Genomic DNA, 21,791 nt, shown 5'->3' with positions numbered 1-21,791 from the left:
ACTGAAACTATTTGTTTCCTCATCTGTAAAATGAGAAAGTTGAACTAAGTGCCCTCTAAGCTGCTCTGAAACTCTGTAACCTTATTCTGAGCCTGTATAAGAGCTGTTCACAAGAACTTCTAGGTTTCTGAAAATACATTACTCTTGAGGAAATCAAAGATTTATTGGAAGGTTTTAAAAAATATATAAACACCTTCATGAACTTGGCAAAGAATCAGGTGAAGAAAAGTGTGGATTTTCAATCTGCCAACAACGGTGCCATTCTAAAGAGTTCAAAGGTCAGCATTTTAGTACTCACACACAACTACGTAAAGACTAGAAGGGCTGAAGCCTTCAGCAGCAGCTTTTGAACTTTGTGTCATTGCTCAGAGGCAAAAATGAAATACCTGCCTAACTGCAAAAGATTAAGTAGCCAAGACCTTTTTAAAAAATAAATAAAGGTACCGTGTGATACTTGGTATTATTAGTAGTAAATATTTACTCCCTTCAACATTCCATCATGGGTCTTCACTTTCCTCCCCCATTGATGTTGGGTTGCTTTGGCCACTGAAATGTTTGTGGACATGAAAAACATTGTGCTTTCCTCCATTTAGCTTCAGTCTTTTGCACTGGTCACCTGCCGTGAGATACCCTGGGTAACTACTGTCTGGAGTCCGAAATAAAAAATATGGAGCAAATGTAAGCTAAATTCACAGACCCTCCCAGCTGAGCTCAGCCTAACTCAGCTGAATCACAGTTGATCTGCAGACCTTTGAGCATGAGAATAAATGCTTGCTGTTTTAAGCCACTGAGTTTTGAGGTGATTGTTACACAGCATTATTGTGAAAAAGCTGACTAATACAAGATGCAGTGCAGTGTGGGTTCTCATGAGATATAACATGACGGTTAAGGTATGGTTTCTGAAATTTGGCACATCTTGGTTTGAATCTCACTTCTGTTATTTACTAGATGTGAAATGTCATGCAATTGACTTAACCTCTCTGAGACTCTGTTTTCTCATCTGCAAAATGAAGATAATCACCAACCTCATAGCACTGTTGTGTAGATCAAATGACCTAATACAAATCAAGCAGCTAAGACAGTGCCTGGTACATACTGAGGAGCCAGTAAATGTTTGCTATTATTAACAATAATAATTATTATAATTTCTATAAAATAAATCTTACTTTCCTGTTAACTTACATTATAAAACTAGATATAAAGACTTATTTGGAATATTTGGTGAAGAAGGATGAAGAAGATAAGTATTCTACCTCATGGCTGATAAGTTCATATGATATTAAAAAGGTACATTGTCTACCAAGCAAGCGTGTCTGTGTGTATAAAAGAGTTTTGAATTACTTTGTAACAATTTCCCAAATCTGAGCTCTTTTTACAGACAGAATTTACATTTCCATGTCCCCAAGTCTAGGATATGAAGTGTGGTGTCAAGTACTAACAATCTATGTCTGACTCTACACTCTCAGCACCCAGAATTGTTCCTAAGAGTTCACATCTAATAAATAGTACATTGCTGTGGTTCCTTGCTTTCATGTATTTAACAAACATTTATTAAGTACTAGGTATTGCACTAGGTACTAGAGGTAGAGAGATAAACAGACATGGTCCTGTACTCATGGCCATCATACTTTAGCTACAGGTTGCAAATCTGTTTCACTCTGGTGTCAACTCAGGGATTTAGAGGGGCTGCTCAGAGCACTAGTTAAAAACAATTCTAGGCAGCACTTGATCTTAGTGGGGAAAAGAGTCATGGGTTTGGAAGGAGGGAATGGTTTCGAATGTTTGCTAATCCAGGTTTCGCTGGGGACAGACACATATACAACAAAATATAATTTAATGCAGTAAATGCTATTTGTGAGATAAGAACAAAGTGGCATCGCACCCAGAGCAAGGAGTAATTAATTTTGCCAGGAGTGGAGTGGAGTAAGGAAAGGCTTAATTGAAGAGGTGAAATTGTAGCTGGGCTTTGGTGGATGACCAGGAATTTAGTAGGTGATGAAGTGGGAAAAGATGGTTTCAGGCCAAGAGCACATCATGAGCAAAGGCACAGAGGTATATTAGTACATGGGGTGTTGAGGGAACAGTGAGTAGTCCTGTTTGGTTAGAACGTGGGGTGTGGGGATGATGCTGGTAGGAATGAGTTACAATAGGGGGTTGGGACCAGTCTGTACTGCTTTATTGTGTAAGCCACAGGAATCCCCGAAGGCTTTTCAGTTAGAGCATGATGTGGCCAAATATGTGTCTTTAAATGGTTACTCAAGAAGAACTAGATTGGAGATAAAAAGAGAAAGAGACAAGCAGCAGAGAGGAGGCTATTGCAGTTATGCAGACAAGGGACCTGGGCATTTAAACTAGGGTGGTGTGGAGTGGGGGCCGAGAGAGAGGAAATAACATCATCAAATAGCACAAGGATGCTCTTCTCTCAAAAATGACCTAGTATTAGGGCTTCAATCAATATAAAGCAAATTTAATGGTCTAATTTTTTCATAGCTCTTGTTCTAATGTTACTGTTTGAATATGTCATTAAATCGCACATATAAAGGGAGCCAGATTTTAAAATTTATCCTTGAGTCAAACCTGTAAAGTAGGTACTAAAATTTCCATTTTACAGAGGAGAAAACTGAGGCCCCGGGATTTAAAAAGCCCGCAATCAGTGATCTTAGACTACACATCTTCTAAATGTCAAAGCTAGCATTTGAACCCAGGGCAACTTGACTCCAGAGTCAATGTTCTTAATCACTATTCTATACCATGTGAACAATTAATTCTCCAGTGTTATGGTCCATTTCCACTAATTGTTAAATCTCTCATATACCTCCTCTTTTCAGTCTGATATATCTTGACCCAGGAGACAAGCCAGTGAGTATCAGAGAAGTATTGAAGGCAGGAGAAAAGTACCTCTGAAATACTCCAAATAACTTGGACTTGAAGTCAAAGAAAAACTATTGATTTTTTTTTTCCTGAGTACTTGAGAGATTTGTCAAGTAATCTCAAATCTCTTATTCTGTGGGAATCAATGCATTAATCAATCCACAGGCACTGTACCTAGCACTGTGCTGGGGGAATAAATCACCCTTGACTCAGTCCTCATTAGAAACACAGGGGAAAGAGCCCAGGACTGTGAGAGAGGAGACATAGTTGGGAGCCCTGGCTCTGCCATGAACCTGCCCTTGGCCTTGGACAAGTCACTTCACCTTTCCAGGCCTTCCTTTCACCATTGGAAATAGCCCCAATGATGGCAAATGTCCTTATCATTCCTACATTTTTGTACCCGCCTTACAGGATTAATTGAAGGAAAAATAAAAGAGCAATTAGTATCGGACAGAAAATTGTGGTACTAAAACACACTAAATTGCACGACTGTTTTAGCAATCACTTGGCGTCTTCTGAAACAGCCTCCTAAATATGCAGGAAGAGTGTTTATCATTCCTACTCCTGTGGAGCCTGACACGTCACCGAGAGAACAGGCTTTACAATGTCGCGCTTTCTCAAAAATTGCTGCATTTGAAATCTTGCGGGATATTTAAAACTTGTTTTTAGAGGACCTGAGGCACTTTGAGTTTCTCAATGCTTTATCCTTCTTTCCTTTTCATCTTGCCTGGAGAATCCCCAGTGGTGATTTTTAAACATAATTTATGTACTTCATCGAGGTCTTTGGAGTTTGGAGAGTGCAGAGTTTCCTCTGAGGCAAAATATTTTGAACAGTGGCTGCATGGGCTCACTGTTTCCTGGAGCTAAAGACTGCAAATCGATTTCTGCAGCCCACTTCTTCCAGAAGGAGACGGTGGGGGTGAGTGGGAACACGAACTTGCTTTGTCCACCTAAACAGTGCCGTCAGATTTCTCAGTCATCCTCTTGGCTTTCAGAGGAATTGCAGGAGCAATTGTTGAGCCTCGCAACAGTGAGATTCCGCTGCCTTCCAGCTCTAACAATCAAGAGACAAGTCTCCAGAGAGCACAGGCTCCAAGCAGTTATTAGAGATGATGGCATTACCGGAGCGCTGGGGCCGCCTGCCCTGCCCTACAAAATAAACGGTCCTCTTACGGCTTCACACTATGCTTTACTCCCTATATTAACACAGGAGCTGACAGATCGGGTGAGAAGCTGCAACTTGTATTTTGGAGGGCATAAGAGATGATTGTGCTCGTTCTAATTCCAGAGCTGATCTTTTTAGCAGATTATGATGGATGACTCTCCACGGTGGTCAGCGCCTCCTGTATATTTTAGGTGGAATGCTTTCTTTTGACACATACTTTACAGAGACATAAGTGTATCCTATTTTAATTAATGGAAGAAATGATTCATTCACAAGTGGAAGGTTTAATTAAAGAAAGGGTCAGCATGGGTCAGCCATGAATTGCAAAATATCTCTGATGTTTATTATACTCTCCACCAACTCTGCATGCTGTCTGGAGTGGTACACGGCAGTAAAGGCAGGCCCTGGAAAGAAAGAAAATGAAGTTTAATTAATTCATTCATTCAACAAATATTAATTGAGCACCTACTGTGTTTTAGGTGCTGTGTTAGGCTCTGCAAATAAAATGGTGAACAATCAGACATGATTTTTTGCACTTATGCCAGGGACAATGCAGTTGGGGGCACAAGAAAATTGAGGAACAAACAAATAGAACACTATTATTAAAGATGGTAACATGTTTTCTGGAAAAAATCATTTGGGGCTCTTCTCCTTGCAGTGTTTGGGTATTGTTTTTTAAGAATTTTAATACCCCACTTTACAGTGGGTACATTTAACTTTGGAATATATCTCTGAAGCCAATCTGACCCAAGTCTGCTAGATGAAGTATCTTATTCTTAGAAGCAGCAGTTATACATACTGAGTTACAAAATATGTAGCTTGTCACAGTAGCTCCTTCCTATGAGGAGAGAAACTTTATGCTTTAGAATCAGACAAACCTGGATTCAAATCCCGACTTCTCAGCTTAATCGCTTTCTGGTCTGTGATATTACTTTGCTTTTCTGACCTCAGTTTCCTCGTTTACAAGGAAGAATAACAATACATAAGGCATTGAGTCATGTGAAAAAATACATGAATAGTACCTAGGGCATAGCATTCTTATTAATCAGCATTAATATTTGTAATTTATCTTCTTACATTATTATTAATAGGAGTAATATTTTTCCCTCTCTTTTGCAACTTTCTTGATTCTATGTTTGTTCTGGTTGTTCATGATATTTTCTTATCCCCTCATTTGATGACAGAGGTCATAATTTTTAAAGCACTGGACCCAGTCTGATATATGCTTAGTGATCAATAAGTAACTGTCGAATGAACGGATAAAATTCTCTCTCTTTTTGGAACTGGGTAGAGAATAAGCTGATAGTAAACAAAGTCTCTCAAAGGCTTCCCATAACACTTGGAATAAAGTCTATATTCCTTATCATGGCAAACAGGAACCAACATGCCCTGACCTTTCCAGTCTCATCCAACACCATTTTCCCTCCTGTACTCAGCTTGAGCCACCAGCCTTGCCTGGAATGCCCTTCCTCTAGAACTGTGCATGGCTCACTCCTTCCAGATCTTCAGCTCTCTGTTCAACTATTTTCTCTTCCTGGAGCCCTTCTCTGACCACCTTGCCTATTCATTTTCTATCTCCTCACCCTGCTTTATTTTTTCTCAAAGCATTATCACTGTCAGAAATTACATGATATATTTCAGAGTTTACGAATTTGTTGTCTATCTCCCTCACTTAGCACATGTGAACTCCTGAGAGCAGGAACCTAGACTGCTGGTGTCCAGCCCTAAGTCACCATGATACTGAATGAATCAAACAAATGAAGTATCTCTTTTCATTTTTGTAGGGAAATATATATATATATATATATAAATAAACTATCCAAATAGTTTCTATAGTACAGTACTCTACAAAACATAAGAAATCTTTCCCCCCAAATTTTTGCTTGCAGCACTGAATTTAATTTTTCACCACAGAATGACAGGAAGAGGGAAAATCAACTATTCTAGTGGTATGGAAAATGAAGACACAGCCAATAGGAGGTCTCCCAAAGCCCCAATTTTAATAGGATTCCTACACATTTTACTTTCTCACCGTGAGTCTGGCGCTCCTTGTAAGTTGCTTCCTTTGTGCTTAAAAAAGTAGTTACTCCTGTTCTCAAAGCCAGCAAACATAGATTTTCTTTAGTTTTCACATGATCTGGCTCAAAACAGCAGGAAACTTGAATGTTTCGTTTGGCGTCTTTCACTGTCTGAGAACAGAACTGCAAACAAGAGAGGAGTCTCCTCTTGCCCAGGTGGTCCTAGCGCTGGAGAGGACAGGCCAGAACCGTGTCCTCCACCATGCGGTCCGGGGACTGGAGGGAAGGTGAGGACCCTGGAGGCGTCCCTCGGAGGGCAGGCCTGAGCCTGGGTGTGCGAGCGTGGTGTTGCATGGTGTGAGGGCTTTGCTGGCCTCGCCTGTCTCTCCAAAGAGCCAAACAATGCCGGCTGTTCCTGGCAAGGCCGAGCCTGGCTTACTCAGATTCGTGTTTTAGGAGAGGTGCTTTGGGGTAACTGAACAGGCTCCGTTTCCACCATGAGCACATCAGCCCTGGTTTCCGCTGTGCAAAAACAAAATTCTCAAAAATGTTACCGTATCAAATCGATGTGGCTTTTGTTTTATAAACAACTTTTTTTTTTTAGTCTGTGGAAACTGTAATAAAGACCAACACCATATCCAGTTGTTTTCCAGAGAACCGACTCCACTTGGGAGACTTTCTCTCAGCATGAGGGGCTGCTCTTTTTTTTCTAGCAGATATTCCTAAAATTTGACTCCGTGTGGTCAAGGGCATAGCAGTGGGTCCTCAGCACCTCAGCTTGGAACCATGGGCTTCTTTCTGCTTCTGAAAGAGGGCTTCAGAGCCACTAATGGAGCACTGGTGGGAGACAGACAGTCAAGGAAGTGATCTCACAGAGGAGCTCAGTTCTGCTGGAGAAGGGGAAGACTCCCTTGTGAAGGAGGCCATGAATTTGGGGCCATGAATTTGGGGCCCACACATCCCACAGGCAATGAGAACACTTCACGAAGGCTGTGATATTCCGAGATGCCTGGAAGACTCCCTGAAGCTCATTGCTTCCAAATGCCTTCCTTCTTTCAGTACAATTTCATTGAAGACAATTAAGATGAAAGCTTACAACGGGACGTCACTGATTTTCCAACACAAAACAGGCAAGGGTGATAATATTAATGGAACAAATACGTTTTGGGAGAATTCTTATTATTTGCACACATTAAAATTCACAAAATAGAGTTGAGCACCAGAAACCTTTCCCTTGTGACTGACAAACCATGGGTTATCTGCAATAATCCACTGAGGACGGATCCCATCTAAAACCCACTCCAGTGGAGAATCGACTACTGAGGGAATGTGTGTAGTACATTTTCACTCCCAGATTTCATGAAGACATGGTTAAAACTCAGCCCTTTTCAAATCTGGCTCTGTCACCTACTAGTCATGCCTCAAATCCCACATCTATAAAATGGAGATAATAGTATACTTATCTAAATGTTTTGTTATGAAAATTAAATGAGATAATCCGTGAAAGTCCTTGGCATAAGGTCTGACACTTGGTCAAGTGCTCAATAAAGGTTATTTGTAAAAATAACTATTATAATAATGATAATTTATGACATTATTATTAAAATTAACATTTGTTTGTAATGATTCCTATCCATTTCATTCTATATTTTCTTCCATTTTTCACTGCCTTTTGAATTCAGAATGTCTGGTAACCTGCATATTAAGTGGTAAAATACAAAATAACTGTTCCTCAACACGAATTTCTCTGAAAAATACTGTAGGTTATGCTACAGATTCCTGTAAGCATTTTTCTAATTTGAATAGCAAAATAACACTAAAATCAGCATGCTTTTCTATCTAGACTATAAGCCCCTTTTTAGCATCTTCTTTACTATTCTCTCTTCAGCTCCTAGCACATGGGGCTGCTCAAAATATGTTTGTTGAGTAGATAAATGTTCTTTAGTCATACAAGAGAAACAACAATAAAAACAACTGCTCGAGTAGCCTCTACTTCTCTTCCATCTAACACTTTTCCAACAAAGAAATTTCCCTGGTTAGTATGGAAGTTCTAAGATAGAGGTGATCATGGGCAAAGGAAACTCTGTTCTTGTATTTCACTCTTCCTGGTGGTCTGTGTTAAAAATAAGGTCACTCTGAAGTGACAGAGTGGCATGGACATATATACACTACCAAATGTAAAATAGGTAGTTAGTGGGAAGCAGCCACATAGCACAGGGAGATCAGCTCAGTGCTTTGTGACCACCTAGAGGGGTGGGATAGGGAGGGTGGGAGGGAGACGCAAGAGGGAGGAGATATGGGGATATATGTATATGTATAGCTGATTCACTTTGCTATACAGCAGAAACTAACACACCATTGTAAAGCAATTATACTCCAATAAGGTCACTCTTAGGAAAAAGCTATCTGATTGCCTAGTGCCCCTCCTTTGATATGTCATTTGAAATACTGACATTATTTTCATAGTGTCTTTCTTAAATTAGGGTTGGAATTCTTTTCTCAGCATCATCCTTTTCTTTTCATCCATTCTAGGAAAGAGCTGTCATTGTCTCATGTCCCCAGTAATTGGATAAGTGATTCTTCCTAACCTTGAAACAGCTAAGTAGAAAGTATACCCAGTGACCTTAAAATGGACAGCCCTTGCCTTTTCTAATTGGCATGTGTATTCTAGAACTCTTTGAACAATACTTTGAGTTCCTAAACCTTCTTAGAAAGGGGTGTGTGTGTGAGTTGTTGAAAGATGGGGAGTTGGTGATAGAGGGATCCACCTCCTTCATTTCTAGCTAAGTGACGGGGCTTCCACTTGGCCACATGGAGAGAGCAACATGTTGGCACATATAACCATGGCCTGAATGCTGACATCCACTGGGAAATCTAGAAGCTGAGAAACAGAATGACTGGCCACTTTGATGGTGGAATCAGGAGAGGGCTGCTGAGCTGGGGAAAGTCCTGCACACCCTTAATTTGATGAGACAAGGGATGAGTATTTCCCATGGACCAGATGTGGGAAATGCTGAAGAGAGAGCTAAGCTCCAGACCTTTTAAGATCTGTCCAGTTGAACCTCCTGGGAGAAGGGACTCCAGCAAGTGTGAGTCCATGGAGAATGGCCCCTCTTGAGCCAGGGTCAGCAGATAGGAGAAACATCAAGCCAAAGGAAAATGTGCATTGAAGTTGCAGTTGGAAGGCCCAGATGGGAACTTCCAGAAAAGCCCTGGAAAACACTCACTGGAGAAAGGGTTAGCTTTAAACATTTGTCAGGCCCAAGAGCATGAGGCCAACCTATGATAGAACCAACTCAAATAAGGGTTTTCTTGACCTTTATCTCTTCTTCCCTCCCTTGCTAACAGACCATAAGAGTCAGAAATTGGATAGCAGGCTGGGGGTTAGGGAAAGGGAGAGCCAGGAGGAAGAAAAATGCAAGGCCTCACAGACCCTATACCCCCTTGCTCAGTATTACATATTTCATTTTTTGTTGGAACATGATCTGATTTACATTTTAGAAAAATTATTCTAGCTACCTTGTGGAGAAATGACAGAGAGACAATAGAGAAAACACAAAGACCAGATGCAGGCCTATTTCACTTGTCTGCAGGAGGCATAAGGATGACTTGGACCAGGGTAACCAAGTGGAAGTGTTGAGAAGTGATCGAATTCAGAATACATTTTAAAGCTGCTAAGGACTTGATGCCTGTGAGGAAAAGAGAAGAGTTTTCTCTGACTACAACGTTTTTGACCTGAGCAATTCTTTGAGTGAATGAATCCATTACTGAGTGAATGAATGAATTGGGAGTCATTAAAGAGTTTTCAAGTAATCAGGTCAGATTTATATTTCAGAAACCTCATTCTAGTGAGGTTTAGTGAAGGATGGATTGGGGACTGAAAGCCAGGTGACTAATTGGAAGGCTATTGCAATAGTCCAGGGGAAAGGCATTGAGGTTCTGAGCTCAATGTCTAGGTAGTAGGTATAGAAAGGAAGGGATAGATCAGAGAAATATTTGGGATATTAAATTATTAAAGTGTGGTGATATGATAATTGTGAAGGAGGAGAAACATAATGGCTTCCAGATGCCTGGGTGAATAATAGTTCCACCCTAATGATGAAGAACATGGAAGAAAAAGGTGTAAAGGAAGAAAGGAGAGGATAGATGTTATGATGGTTAATTTTGTCAACTCGATTGGGCTAAAGGATGTCCAGATAGCTGGTAAAACGTTATTTCTGGGTGTTTCTGAGGGTGTTTCAGAAGAGACTAGCATTTGAATCCATAGACTGAGTAAAGAAAGGTTGCCCTCACCAAAGAGGATGGGCATCATCCAATCTTTTGAAGGCCTGAATAGAACAAAAAGGTTGAGGAAGGGTGAATTTTCCCTCTGCTTGAGCTGGGACATCAATCTTCTCCTGTCCTCAGACATCAGTGCTCTGGGTTCTCAGGCTTTTGGACTCAGACTGGGACTTACACCTTTGGCTCCCCTGGTTCTCAGGCCTTTGGGTTTGGCTGGAACTCCACCACTGGTTTTTCTGGACCTCCAGCTTGCAGACAGCAGATCATGGGACTTCTTAGCTTCTATAATGAAGTGAGCTGATCCTTCATAATAAATCTCTTTCTATATTTATGTGTATGTGTGTGTGTGTGTGTGTGTGTGTGTGTGTATATATATATATATATATATATATATATATATATATATATATGACAGTTACTCTGTCTCATGCTGGAATAACACTAACAGATCATACACACTCTAGAGCTCCCTGTGGAATCGGCTGAGGTTTTGTCAGGCCTGCCATCACAGTTGGACTTCTCTCTCTGCCCAATTCTGCTTCCTCACCTGCCTGCCACAGGTGTTGATCCCTAATAAACATCCTGCATGTCAATCTCCATCTCACTCTCTGCTTCCAGAGAATCCAACCTGTGACAGTTGATACCAGGAGTGGTCCAAAAGAGTAGGTGATTATTGGGGTTTGGGAGCTGAATCACTTACTGGCTGACTGGCAAGAAGGACTCCACCACTGGTGGTAGGTAGGAGACAGACAGACTCTGGCAGTGGGTGTTGACCCTGTTGTTCACAAGCTCCTGGATTGTGAATTGAAACGATGTATCAGAGGAGGGGATGGTATTAGCTGGTGTAATGCATTAGGCATTTGAGATGTATGGGGTAATTACTAATTATTAGGACAATGGGATTGGATACTTCTTGCTAAGTGTAATTGATACACTGGAAAAAGATAATGAAAAGCAATGAGAGATAAACAAGCAATTGCAAAACCAACTGTGAAAGCCAGAGGGGCTCCCTGGTAAATTGATGAGGCTCTCATTTGCTACAGTAGGAGGACAGAGAAAGATGAGGCCTAGGCCCAGGACTTCATAGTCAAAGTGGCTGAATTCTAGAAAAGGTTAAATTACTAACCAAAGCATACATGTTATGCAGGGTTAGGGCCCTGGTTGGAAAAAAATTAAAACCTCACACTTGGGATTGTCTGACTGAATGCCCCTTCAAATTTTGAACTCCTAGACTCATCTGAACTCTCTCCGTCTTGAGAAATGGCCCACTGTCCTTAGTAAGAATGAGAACTCCCCCATGCTTGACGACAGTACAGAGAATTCTGCCCTGCAAGACAATAAGTGCCCCCTCAGGACCTTTGCCCACCTCCCCTCCTTGCCAGTAGGCCTATAACTAGGATTGGGTCACAGCAATGCAGCTGGAGATGTACTAGGTCTCATAAAGAAAGGAAGCAACTCTTCCCCAAAGGTGCAACAAGACATAACCGATATGTACAGCAGAAGCTGTGGAGTAGGTGTGGAGCTAGATTCTGAGGGTGCATGATCAAGGGGACTGGAACATAATATTGGATAAGGTTGAGTTTACTGATTCGGAAGCACTCTGCTAAAATACAAGATATAATACACTGACGAGGACTCCAAGAGATGACACAAACTCACTTCTAGGACAGCTCCTAAAAGTATTGGAAAAAGCAATGGGCCCCATTAACTGAAATCAAAATGTCAGAATTGCTATTCCAGATGGTTGAGAAAGTTGTTTAAAAGGTTCACAGAAGGAGGCATGCTGGAATGGATATACTAAATAAGGCTAGAAGACTCACCAAATGGTTGTGCTCCATGAGAAGGCCAAGAAGATACACGATTTGCCAAGACCAGAAAGAATGTTCTGGTGAGAATGTCAGAATGCCTCAAAGACACAAATGTGACCTTATTACCCACTGCTTAAAAACTCTTTAGTGACTTCCCATTCTATTGGGCATCATGGAAATGTTCCAGAGCCTTGTCCAGTAGGCTAAGTCTCTCAGTGGGAGAGGCCAGTTCAGAAATAGACTCACATAGCAATGGGCATAATGGGATCCCCAAAGCAGTAGAGGTTAGGTGGTGGTGCTTAACTGCTTGAAGTTGAGTGGACACAATTATAATGAGACCATAGTTAGAGCAGTGGCCAAGAGGGCTTGACCTGCAGAAATTTATTAGGATACTTAATAGAATATGGCATCCCTCAAGGCAAAAGAGATGGACAGTCAAAAAGTGTCTTAATCAGATTTTACCTCCAAAGAAATCAAGGATAGATGATCACGGGGCTGAAGGCAGTTACCCTCATTTTAAAAAGGCACAGTATCTTGTCTAGTTTCTGGACTTGAATCTATTTTCAGACCCAGACTCACTAATTCAACAGGAGGCCAGGTCTCCAGGAGGAAGAACCCTGTAACATCCCAGCAAATGGTAATGATTTCCCTGGTCCTTCTCCAAAAGGAATAATGGCCATGTAGGACCTAATTACACACTGAGGAAAAGGAAATACCCAAACATTTCAAGGACTATCAGACACAGTATGAATAGTCAGAGATCTGAATCATCATCATGGAGCCTCTCTTAGAGTAGGGGACTATAGGTGCCAAGTAATAGATGGAATCCTGGCTAAAGTCCAGTTTACTCTGTGTTCACTGGGTCCATGACGCACCAGTGGTCACTTCCCCTGTCCCTGAATTTATAATTAGATTTGATATACTTGGTACCACTCCCATATTGGGTCCTTGATCTATAGGATCAAAGCTACCGTAGTGGGTAAAGTCAAGCGGAGGTCTCTGAAAATGTCCTACCCCCACCCCATCCAAAAGAGTAAATCAGAAACAATATCACATTCCAGAGGGATGGCAAAAATTAGTTGAGTAATCTATTGTCATCATCTAGGAGCCATCTGGTCTCTGCAAGGACTAGAGTGGGGAATTAAATGAAGATATGGTGGGATCTCCATGAGGAGGCTACCAAGCCAAGTGAGAAGTAGTGGCAAGAGAGGAGGGAGGAAACCAGGAGCCATGAAAACCAAGGGGTGAAACCATCAATACCAGCAGAGAAATATAGTAAGGTCTGAAGGTGTCCACTGAAATTGGTAAATAATATATCACTAATGACCTTAGAAATAGGAATTCTAGCCAAATCAGTCATTTAACAGACATTCATTGCATATGTTACCTACTGCTAATAGGTGGTTGAAATAGATATGATCCCTTAACCCATGAAAATGTATAGTCTAGTGCAGGGGTCCCAAACCCCTGCACCGCAGACTGGTACCAGTCTGCAGCCTGTCACACAGCAGGAGGTGAGCAGCAGGCAGGCGAGCAAAGCTTCATGTAAGCTCCCCATTGCTCCCCATTGCTCGCATTACCACCTGAACCATCTCCTCTCCCCCGCCCCCTTCATGGAAAAATTGTCTTCCACGTAACAGTCCCTGGTGCCAAAAAGGTTGGGGACCGCTGGTCTAGTGGATAGTGGTGAAAGCCAAATTTGTGTGGAATAAAAGGAAAGGAAATAAAGTCAGTAAGTGTGTATTACTTAAGGTTTGGAGATAATAGAAGTATAAAAATATATGGACACTTAGAGCTACAAGTCCACACCCAGCTCCATAAGCACATATTCATGAAGCCCAAAAAGAACCCCTTGGCTCATTCCTAGTTGGTTTCCGTGTGAGAGGGGCCAGCTTACCTACCCTCAAACATCTTGATCCTGAGAAGTTGATTCTTGAGCCAAGATACAAAGGATTAAGTGTGAAGTGTTCAGGGGGCTGCGGGGCTGAAGGGGGAGTGTTTCCCTCTTCCAGTTACTTTAGTTGAAAGGGAAGAGAAAATTCTGTGGCATTTATGCCTGATACCTGCAACTTTCTTGATGAGATAGAAGCCATAACCATCTTAATGGTTGGGTGTGGGCTTCACTGTATCTGGGCAGACAGGTCTGGGTTGGCTGTACTCAACCAAAGTAACCACAGGTTTCTTCTCAGCCTAAATGGAAACCAAGCTAGGTATTTCAAACAGAGGGGACTTAAGACAGAGAATTGGTTACAAAGATGATGGAAAGTTGCGAGGGCAAAAATGGCAAGCAGAGGTAACCCAAATATTTGTAACTACAGAAAGCAGCTATGAGTCAAATGCTATGGGAACAAAAGAGAAGAGAGAGTGCCTAGAAGAGGTCAGAAGAGGTCCCCACATACATGCTGGTGCTCAGAACTTGGGGAGGGTGTGGCTGGCTGGTGCTGGTACTTTTAAGAGGGAACAACGCAACTGGTTTGGGGAGTGCCAAATGAAGCTGGGAACTGAAGCCATAGCTATACTTTGCTGCTGTTTTTCCTATAGTGACACCAACACTAGAAATAGAAAAAGTCCTTCTACATCCTTCCATCTTCCAATGTCCCTCCAGTTCTCCCCACTGACAGTCCATCAGCTAATAGGAAGCCACCTGGCAAAAGTTTCTCAGAAGCATAGTTTGCAGACCCTGACCGCAGCATCACAGAGCAGAACGTAGAGGAGTGGTTTTGGAGCTGAACAACAAGAGGTAAACACCACGACCATACCAGAGAAAATGGGTGACTGGAGGGCCTGACCCTTTTGGCTTAAACAAAGAGACTGGTGCACTAGAAGGCCAGTACATGTAGGTGCTTGTACAGCCAGCAGGTATGAGGTATGACCAGGCATTTCTCTTCCTCTTTGTTGGCTGGTCCTGGCAGTTGCCAAGATGCCACAGAGCCTGAATACAGTGAGAATATAGCATTGGCAAGGGTACTGAGCACATCTGGCTGGTGCCACTTGTGGTCCCAGAACCTACATCCTCTGTGCAAAGGAGTTCAGGTAGACCACCACAGTCTCTTCCTCATAGTTAAGATTTTCCTAGGTAGAAAACCAGTAGAAGAGCTTTCTAGAGCAGCCAGACCATATGAACAAAATTTAGAGGAGAATAAATTATACGGCATGTTTGGAAGATAGTCAAAGCCTCTCCTCCTTTTTAAATTTCCTTTACAAGATGGGAAGGAGACTTTAAAAATATTTTTTAATCTATAGTTTTCTTATGTAGCAGAGGTAGCTAATTAGAAAATACAATGTGAAAAATACCCCATTCTCAATATCAGTTGAAATTATAAATACTTAGGAATAAATTTAAGAAATGTGCATAACTTGTCTATGGAGAAAAACTTTGAAAATTTAAAGGACCAAAAATAACACTGGAATATGTGGAGAGATACAGTCTATTGGAAGTTTAAATATTATTAAAATATAAACTATTCTCCAACTTATCTAGATGTTTAGTAAAGTTATCCCCAAAAAAGCACTTGACACATGCTTAAATATCCTGAAAATTAATCATTCTCATGCAAGTTGATGATGTTTGTACTCATATAATTTGATGAGAACATGAGTTGATAAAATTATTCTAGAAACAACTTGGCTGTGTGAATCAAGGATTCTTTTAACTATCTATATATTTTGATCCAGAATTTTAGTTTAAAAATTTATCTAAAGAAATAATCAGACATGCTGATAAAATTTGCCTTCAAGTATGTTCATTATAAGATATTCGTAATTTACAAAAACTAAAAACACCCTACAGATCTAGCTACAAGAGAATGTTAAGTAAACTATATACTCAATAGATATTTATATAGAAAATTAAAAAGTATTATCCATGAGTATTCAAAGATTGGGGGAAAGTTTAGGATAAATGTTAAGTGAGAAGAACATAATTCAACATTTTATATAATGAGATTCATGTGTGCACATATGTGTGTGTATATGCATACATATGCTTCTACATACATAGACAAAATTTGGAAAGAAATTCACCAAGCAGTTATCAATGGTTAATCCTGGGTGATAAAATTATATGAAATTTTTACTTTACTCTTTATATATTTTTGTTTTAATTTTACCATGAAAACATTTAATAAGAAAAATGAAATCATTTCAAAAAGAGGGAGAGATATTTGACTTCCTCCAATTTTTCTTTCAAAAATTCAATAAGTCCTTAAGTGCCAATATGTGCCAGGCACTTTTTCACAGTGCCATTTAGAGGTTAGACCACCTGGATAAGAGTTGAGTATCTAGATCAGAGAGTGGTAGGAAATGGGACTGGAAAGATGGGTTGGACCAGGTTGTTCATGGCCTTGTAGATCAGACAGGTCAGAAAGCTTGGACTCCATCTTGCAAGTTTTGAAGTGTCTGAGGCGATCCTTATGAAGAAAAACTATAGGAGAGACCTTCAAGATGGCGGAGGAGTAAGACGTGGAGATCACCTTCCTCCCCACAAATACATCAGAAATATATCTACATGTGGAACAACTCCTACAGAACACCTACTGAACGCTGGCAGAAGACCTCAGACCTCCCAAAAGGCAAGAAACTCCCCACGTACCTGGGTAGGGCAAAAGAAAAAAGAATAAACAGAGACAAAAGGATAGGGACAGGACCTGCACCTCTGGGAGGGAGCTGAGAAGGAGGAAAAGTCTCCACACACTAGGAAACCCCTTCACTGGTGGAGATGAGGGGTGGGCTGAGGGGAACTTCGGAGCCAAGGAGGAGAGTGCAGCAACAGGGGTGCAGAGGGCAAAGCAGAGAGATTCCCACACAGAGGATCGGTGCCGACCAGCACTCACCAGCCCGAGAGGCTTGTCTACTCACCCATCGGGGTGGGTAGGGGCTGGGAGCTGAGGCTCCAGCTTCGGAGGTCAGATCCCAGGGAGAGGACCAGGGTTGGTTGAGTGAACACAGCCTGAAGGGGGCTAGTGTACCACAGCTAGCCGAGAGGGAGTCCAGGAAAAATTCTGAAACTGCCTAATAAGCAAGAGACCATTGTTTCAGGGTGTGCGAGGAGAGGAAATTCAGAGTACCACCTAAACGAGCTCCAGAGACGGGTGCGAGCCACGGCTATCAGCATGGACACCAGAGATGGGCAAGAAATGCTAAGGCTGCTGCTGAAGCCACCAAGAAGCCTGTGTGCAAGCACAGGTCACTATCCACACCTCCCCTCCCAGGAGCCTGTGCAGCCCGCCACTGCCAGGGTCCAGTGATCCAGGGACAACTTCCCCAGGAGAACACATGGCATGCCTCAGGCTGGTGCAATGTCACGTTGGTCTCTGCTGCCGTAGGCTTGCCCTGCATTCTGCCCGGTCTGAGTGAGCCAGAACCCCCGAATCAGCTGTTCCTTTAACCCCATCCATTCTGGGGAAAGAACAGACGCCCTCAGGTGACCTACATGCAGAAGCAGGATCAGATCCAAAGCTGAACCCCAGGAGCTGTGCGAACAAAGAAGAGAAAGGGAAATTTTTCCCAGGAGCTTCAGGAGCAGTGGATTAAATCTCCACAATCAACTTGATATACCCTGCATCTCTGGAATACCTGAAAAGACAATGAATCATCCCAAAATTGAGGCAGTGGACTTTGGGAGAAACTGTAGACTTGGGGTTTGCTTTCTGCATCTAATTTGTTTCTGGTTTTATGTTTATCTTTGTTTAGTATTTAGACCTTATTATCATAAACAGTTTATTGATTTGGTTGCTCTCTTCCTTTATATATATATATATATATATATATATATATATATATTTTCCTTTTTCTCTTTTTGTGAGTGTGTATGTGTATGCTTCTTTGTGTGATTTTGTCTGTATAGCTTAGCTTTTACCATTTGTCCTGGGGCTGTTTCTGTCCGTTTTTTTGTTTTGTTTTATTTTAGTATAGTTTTTAGCACTTGTTATCATTGGTGGATTTGTTTTTTGGTTTAGTTGCTCTCTTCTTTCTTTCCATCTTTTTTTCTTTACTTTTTATTACTTTTTAATTTACTTTATTTTTAATAATTTTCTTAATTTTTAATTTTAATAACTCTTTCTTCTTTCTTCTTCCTTCCTGCCTTCCTTCCTCTTTCTTTCTTTCTTTCTTTCTTTCTTTCTTTCTTTCTTTCTTTCTTTCTTTCTTCCTTTCTTCCTTTCTTCCTTTCTCCCTTTTCTTCTGAACCGTGTGGCTGACAGGGTCTTGGTGCTCCAGCCAGGTGTCAGGCCTGAGCCTCTGAGGTGGGAGAGCCGAGTTCAGGACACTGCTCCACAAGAGACCTCCCAGCCCAAGTAATATCAAATGGCGAAAGCTCTCCCAGAGATCTCCATCTCAATGCTAAGACCCAGCTCCATCACTGACCAGAAAGCTACAGTGCTGGACACCCTATGCCAAACAACTAGCAAGACAGAATCACAACACCACCCATTTGCAGAGAGGTTGCCTAAAATCATAAGGTCACAGAAACCCCCAAAACACACCACCAGACATGGTCCTGCCCACCAGAAAGACGAGATCCAGCCTTATGCAGCAGAACACAGGCACCAATCCCCCCAACCAGGAAGCCTACACAACACACTGAATCAACCTTACCCACTGGGGGCAGACACCAAACACAACGGGAACTACGAACCTGCACCTGTGAAAAGGAGACCCTAAACACAGTGAGTTAAGCAAAATGAGAAGACAGAGAAATACACAGCAGATGAAGGAGCAAGGTAAAACCCCATCAGACCAATCAAATGAAGAAGAAATAGGCAGTCTACCTGAAAAAAAATTCAGAGTAATGATAGTAAAGATGATCCAAAACCTTGTAAATAGAATGGAGAAAATACAAGAAACGTTTAACAAGGACCTAGAAGAACTAAAGAGCAAACAAACAATGATAAACAACACAATAAATAAAATTAAAATTTCTCTAGAAGGAATCAATAGCAGAATAACTGAGGCAGAAGAAAGTATAAGTGACCTGGAAGATAAAATAGTGGAGATAACTACTGCAGAGCAGAATAAAGAAAAAAGAATGAAAAGAATTGAGGATAGTCTCAGAGACATCTGGGACAACATTAAATGCACCAACATTCGAATTATAGGGCTCCCAGCAGAAGAAGGGGGGGGGGAAAAAAGGGACTGAGAAAATACTTGAAGAGATTATAGTTGAAAACTTCCCTAATATGGGAAAAGGAATAGTCAAGTCCAGGAAGCACAGAGAGTCCCATACAGGTAAATCCAAGGAGAAACATACCAAGACACATATTAATCAAACTATCAAAAATTAAATACCAAGAAAAAATATTGAAAGCAGCAAGAGAAAAGCAGCAAATAACATACAAGGGAATCCCCAAAAGGTTAACAGCTGACCTGTCAGCACAAACTCTGCAAGCCAGAAGGGAGTGGCAGGACATCTTTAAAGTGATAAAAGAGAAAAACCTACAACCAAGATTACTCTACCCATCAAGGATCTCACTCAGACTCGATGGAGAAATTAAAAACCTTATAGACAAGCATAAGCTAAGAGAATTCAGCACACCAAACCAGCTTTACAACAAATGCTAAAGGAACTTCTCTAGGCAGGAAACACAAGAGAAGGAAAAGACCTACAATAATAAACCCAAAACAATTAAGAAAATGGTAATAGGAACATACATATCGATCATTACCTTAAATGTAAATGGATTAAATGCTCCAACCAAAAGACATAGACTGACTGAATGGATACAAAAACAAGACCCATATATATGCTGTCTACAGGAGACCCACTTCAGACCTAGGGACACATACAGACTGAAAGTGAGAGGATGGAGAAAGATATTCCATGCAAATGGAAATCAAAAGAAAGCTGGAGTAGCAAGTCTCATATCAGACAAAATAGACTTGAAAATAAATACTATTACAAGAGATAAGAAGGACACTACATAATGATCAATGGATCAGTCCAAGAAGAAGATATAACAATTTAAAATATTTATGCACCCAACATAGGAACACCACAATACATAAGGCAAATGCTAACAGCCATAAAAAGGGAAATTGACAGTAACACAATCATAGCAGGGGACTTTAACACCCCACTTTCACCAATGGACAGATCATCCAAAATGAAAACAAATAGGAAACACAAACTTTAAATGATATATTAAACAAGATGGACTTAATTGATATTTATAGGACATTCCATCCAAAAACAACAGATTACACTTTCTTCTAAGTACGCATTGAACATTCTCCAGGATTGATCATATTTTGGGTCACAAATCAGGCCTTGGTAAATTTAATTGAAAACGCATCAAGTATCTTTTCCGACCACAACACTATGAGACTAGATATCAGTTGCAGGACAAAATCTGCAAAATATACAAACACATGGAAGCTAAACAATACACTCTAAATAACTAAGTATCACTGAAGAAATCAAAGAGGAAATCAAAAAATACCTAGAAACAAATGACAATGAAAACATGATGACCCAAAACCTATGGGATTCAGCAAAAGCAGTTCTAACAGGGAAGTTTATAGCAATACAATCCTACCTCAAGAAACAAGAAACATCTTAATTAAACAACATAACCGTACACCTAAAGCAATTAGAGAAAGAAGAACCAAAACAACCCAAAGTTAGCAGAAGGAAAGAAATCATAAAGATCAGTTCAGAAATAAATGAAAAAGAAATGAAGGAAACAATAGCACAGATCAATAAAACTAAAAGCTGGTTCTTTGAAAAGATAAACAAAATTGATAAACCACCGGCCAGAATCATCAAGCCAAAAAGGAAGAAGACTCAAATCAATAGAATTAGAAACGAAAAAGGAGAAGTCTCAACTGACACTGCAGGAATACAAAGAATCATGAGAGATTACTACAAGCAACTATATGCCAATAAAATGGACAACGTGGAAGAAATGGACAAATTCTTAGAAAAGCACAACCTTCTGAGACTGAACTGGGAAGAAATAGAAAATATAAACAGACCAGTCACAAGCACTGAAATTGAAACTGTGATTGAAAATCTTCCAGCAAACAACAGCTTAGGACCAGGTGAATTCACTAGCTTCACAGGTGAATTCTATCAAACATTTAGAGAAGAGTTAACACCTATCCTTCTCAAACTCTTCCAAAATATAACAGAGGGAGGAACACTCCCAAATTCATTCTACAAGGCCACCATCACCCTGATACCAAAACCAGACAAAGATGTTACAAAGAAAGAAAACTACAGGCCAATATCACTGATGAACTTAGATGTAAAAATCCCCAACAAAATACTAGCAAACAGAATCCAACAGCACATAAAAAGAATCATACACCATGATTAAGTGGGCTTTATCCCAGGAAGGCAAGGATTCTTCAATATACGCAAATCAATCAATGTGATATATCATATTAACAAATTGAAGGAGAAAAACAATATGATCATCTCAATAGATGCAGAAAAAGCTTTCAACAAAATTCAACACCCATTTATGATAAAAACCCTCTAGAAACAGGCATAGAGGGAACTTACCTCAACATAATAAAGGCCATATATGACAAACCCACAGCCAACATCATTCTCAATGGTGAAAAACTGAAAGCATTTCCTCTAAGATCAGGAACAAGACAAGGTTGTCCACTCTCACCACTATAATTCAACATAGTTTTGGAAGCTTT

At 40.8% G+C, this 21,791-nt stretch overlaps 1 protein-coding gene across 1 annotated transcript in view; it reads right to left on the bottom strand.

Annotated features, from left to right (window-relative positions):
* Nucleotides 1–4,304: 4,304 nt before the first annotated feature.
* Nucleotides 4,305–21,791, bottom strand: part of TM2D1 (TM2 domain containing 1) — a 140,508-nt gene continuing 123,021 nt past the window's right edge. Inside the window, exon 6 of the mRNA XM_033409047.2 lies at nucleotides 4,305–4,440. Within this exon, the coding sequence (XP_033264938.1) occupies nucleotides 4,381–4,440 (60 nt within the window). The 3' untranslated portion in view covers nucleotides 4,305–4,380. The remainder of the gene's footprint in view (nucleotides 4,441–21,791) is intronic.

This window comes from Orcinus orca, chromosome 1 (assembly GCF_937001465.1).
Source record: "Orcinus orca chromosome 1, mOrcOrc1.1, whole genome shotgun sequence".
Lineage (NCBI taxonomy): Eukaryota > Metazoa > Chordata > Mammalia > Artiodactyla > Delphinidae > Orcinus > Orcinus orca.
The sequence above is the reverse complement of the archived record's forward strand: the minus strand, read 5'-3'. Positions and strand labels throughout refer to the sequence as shown.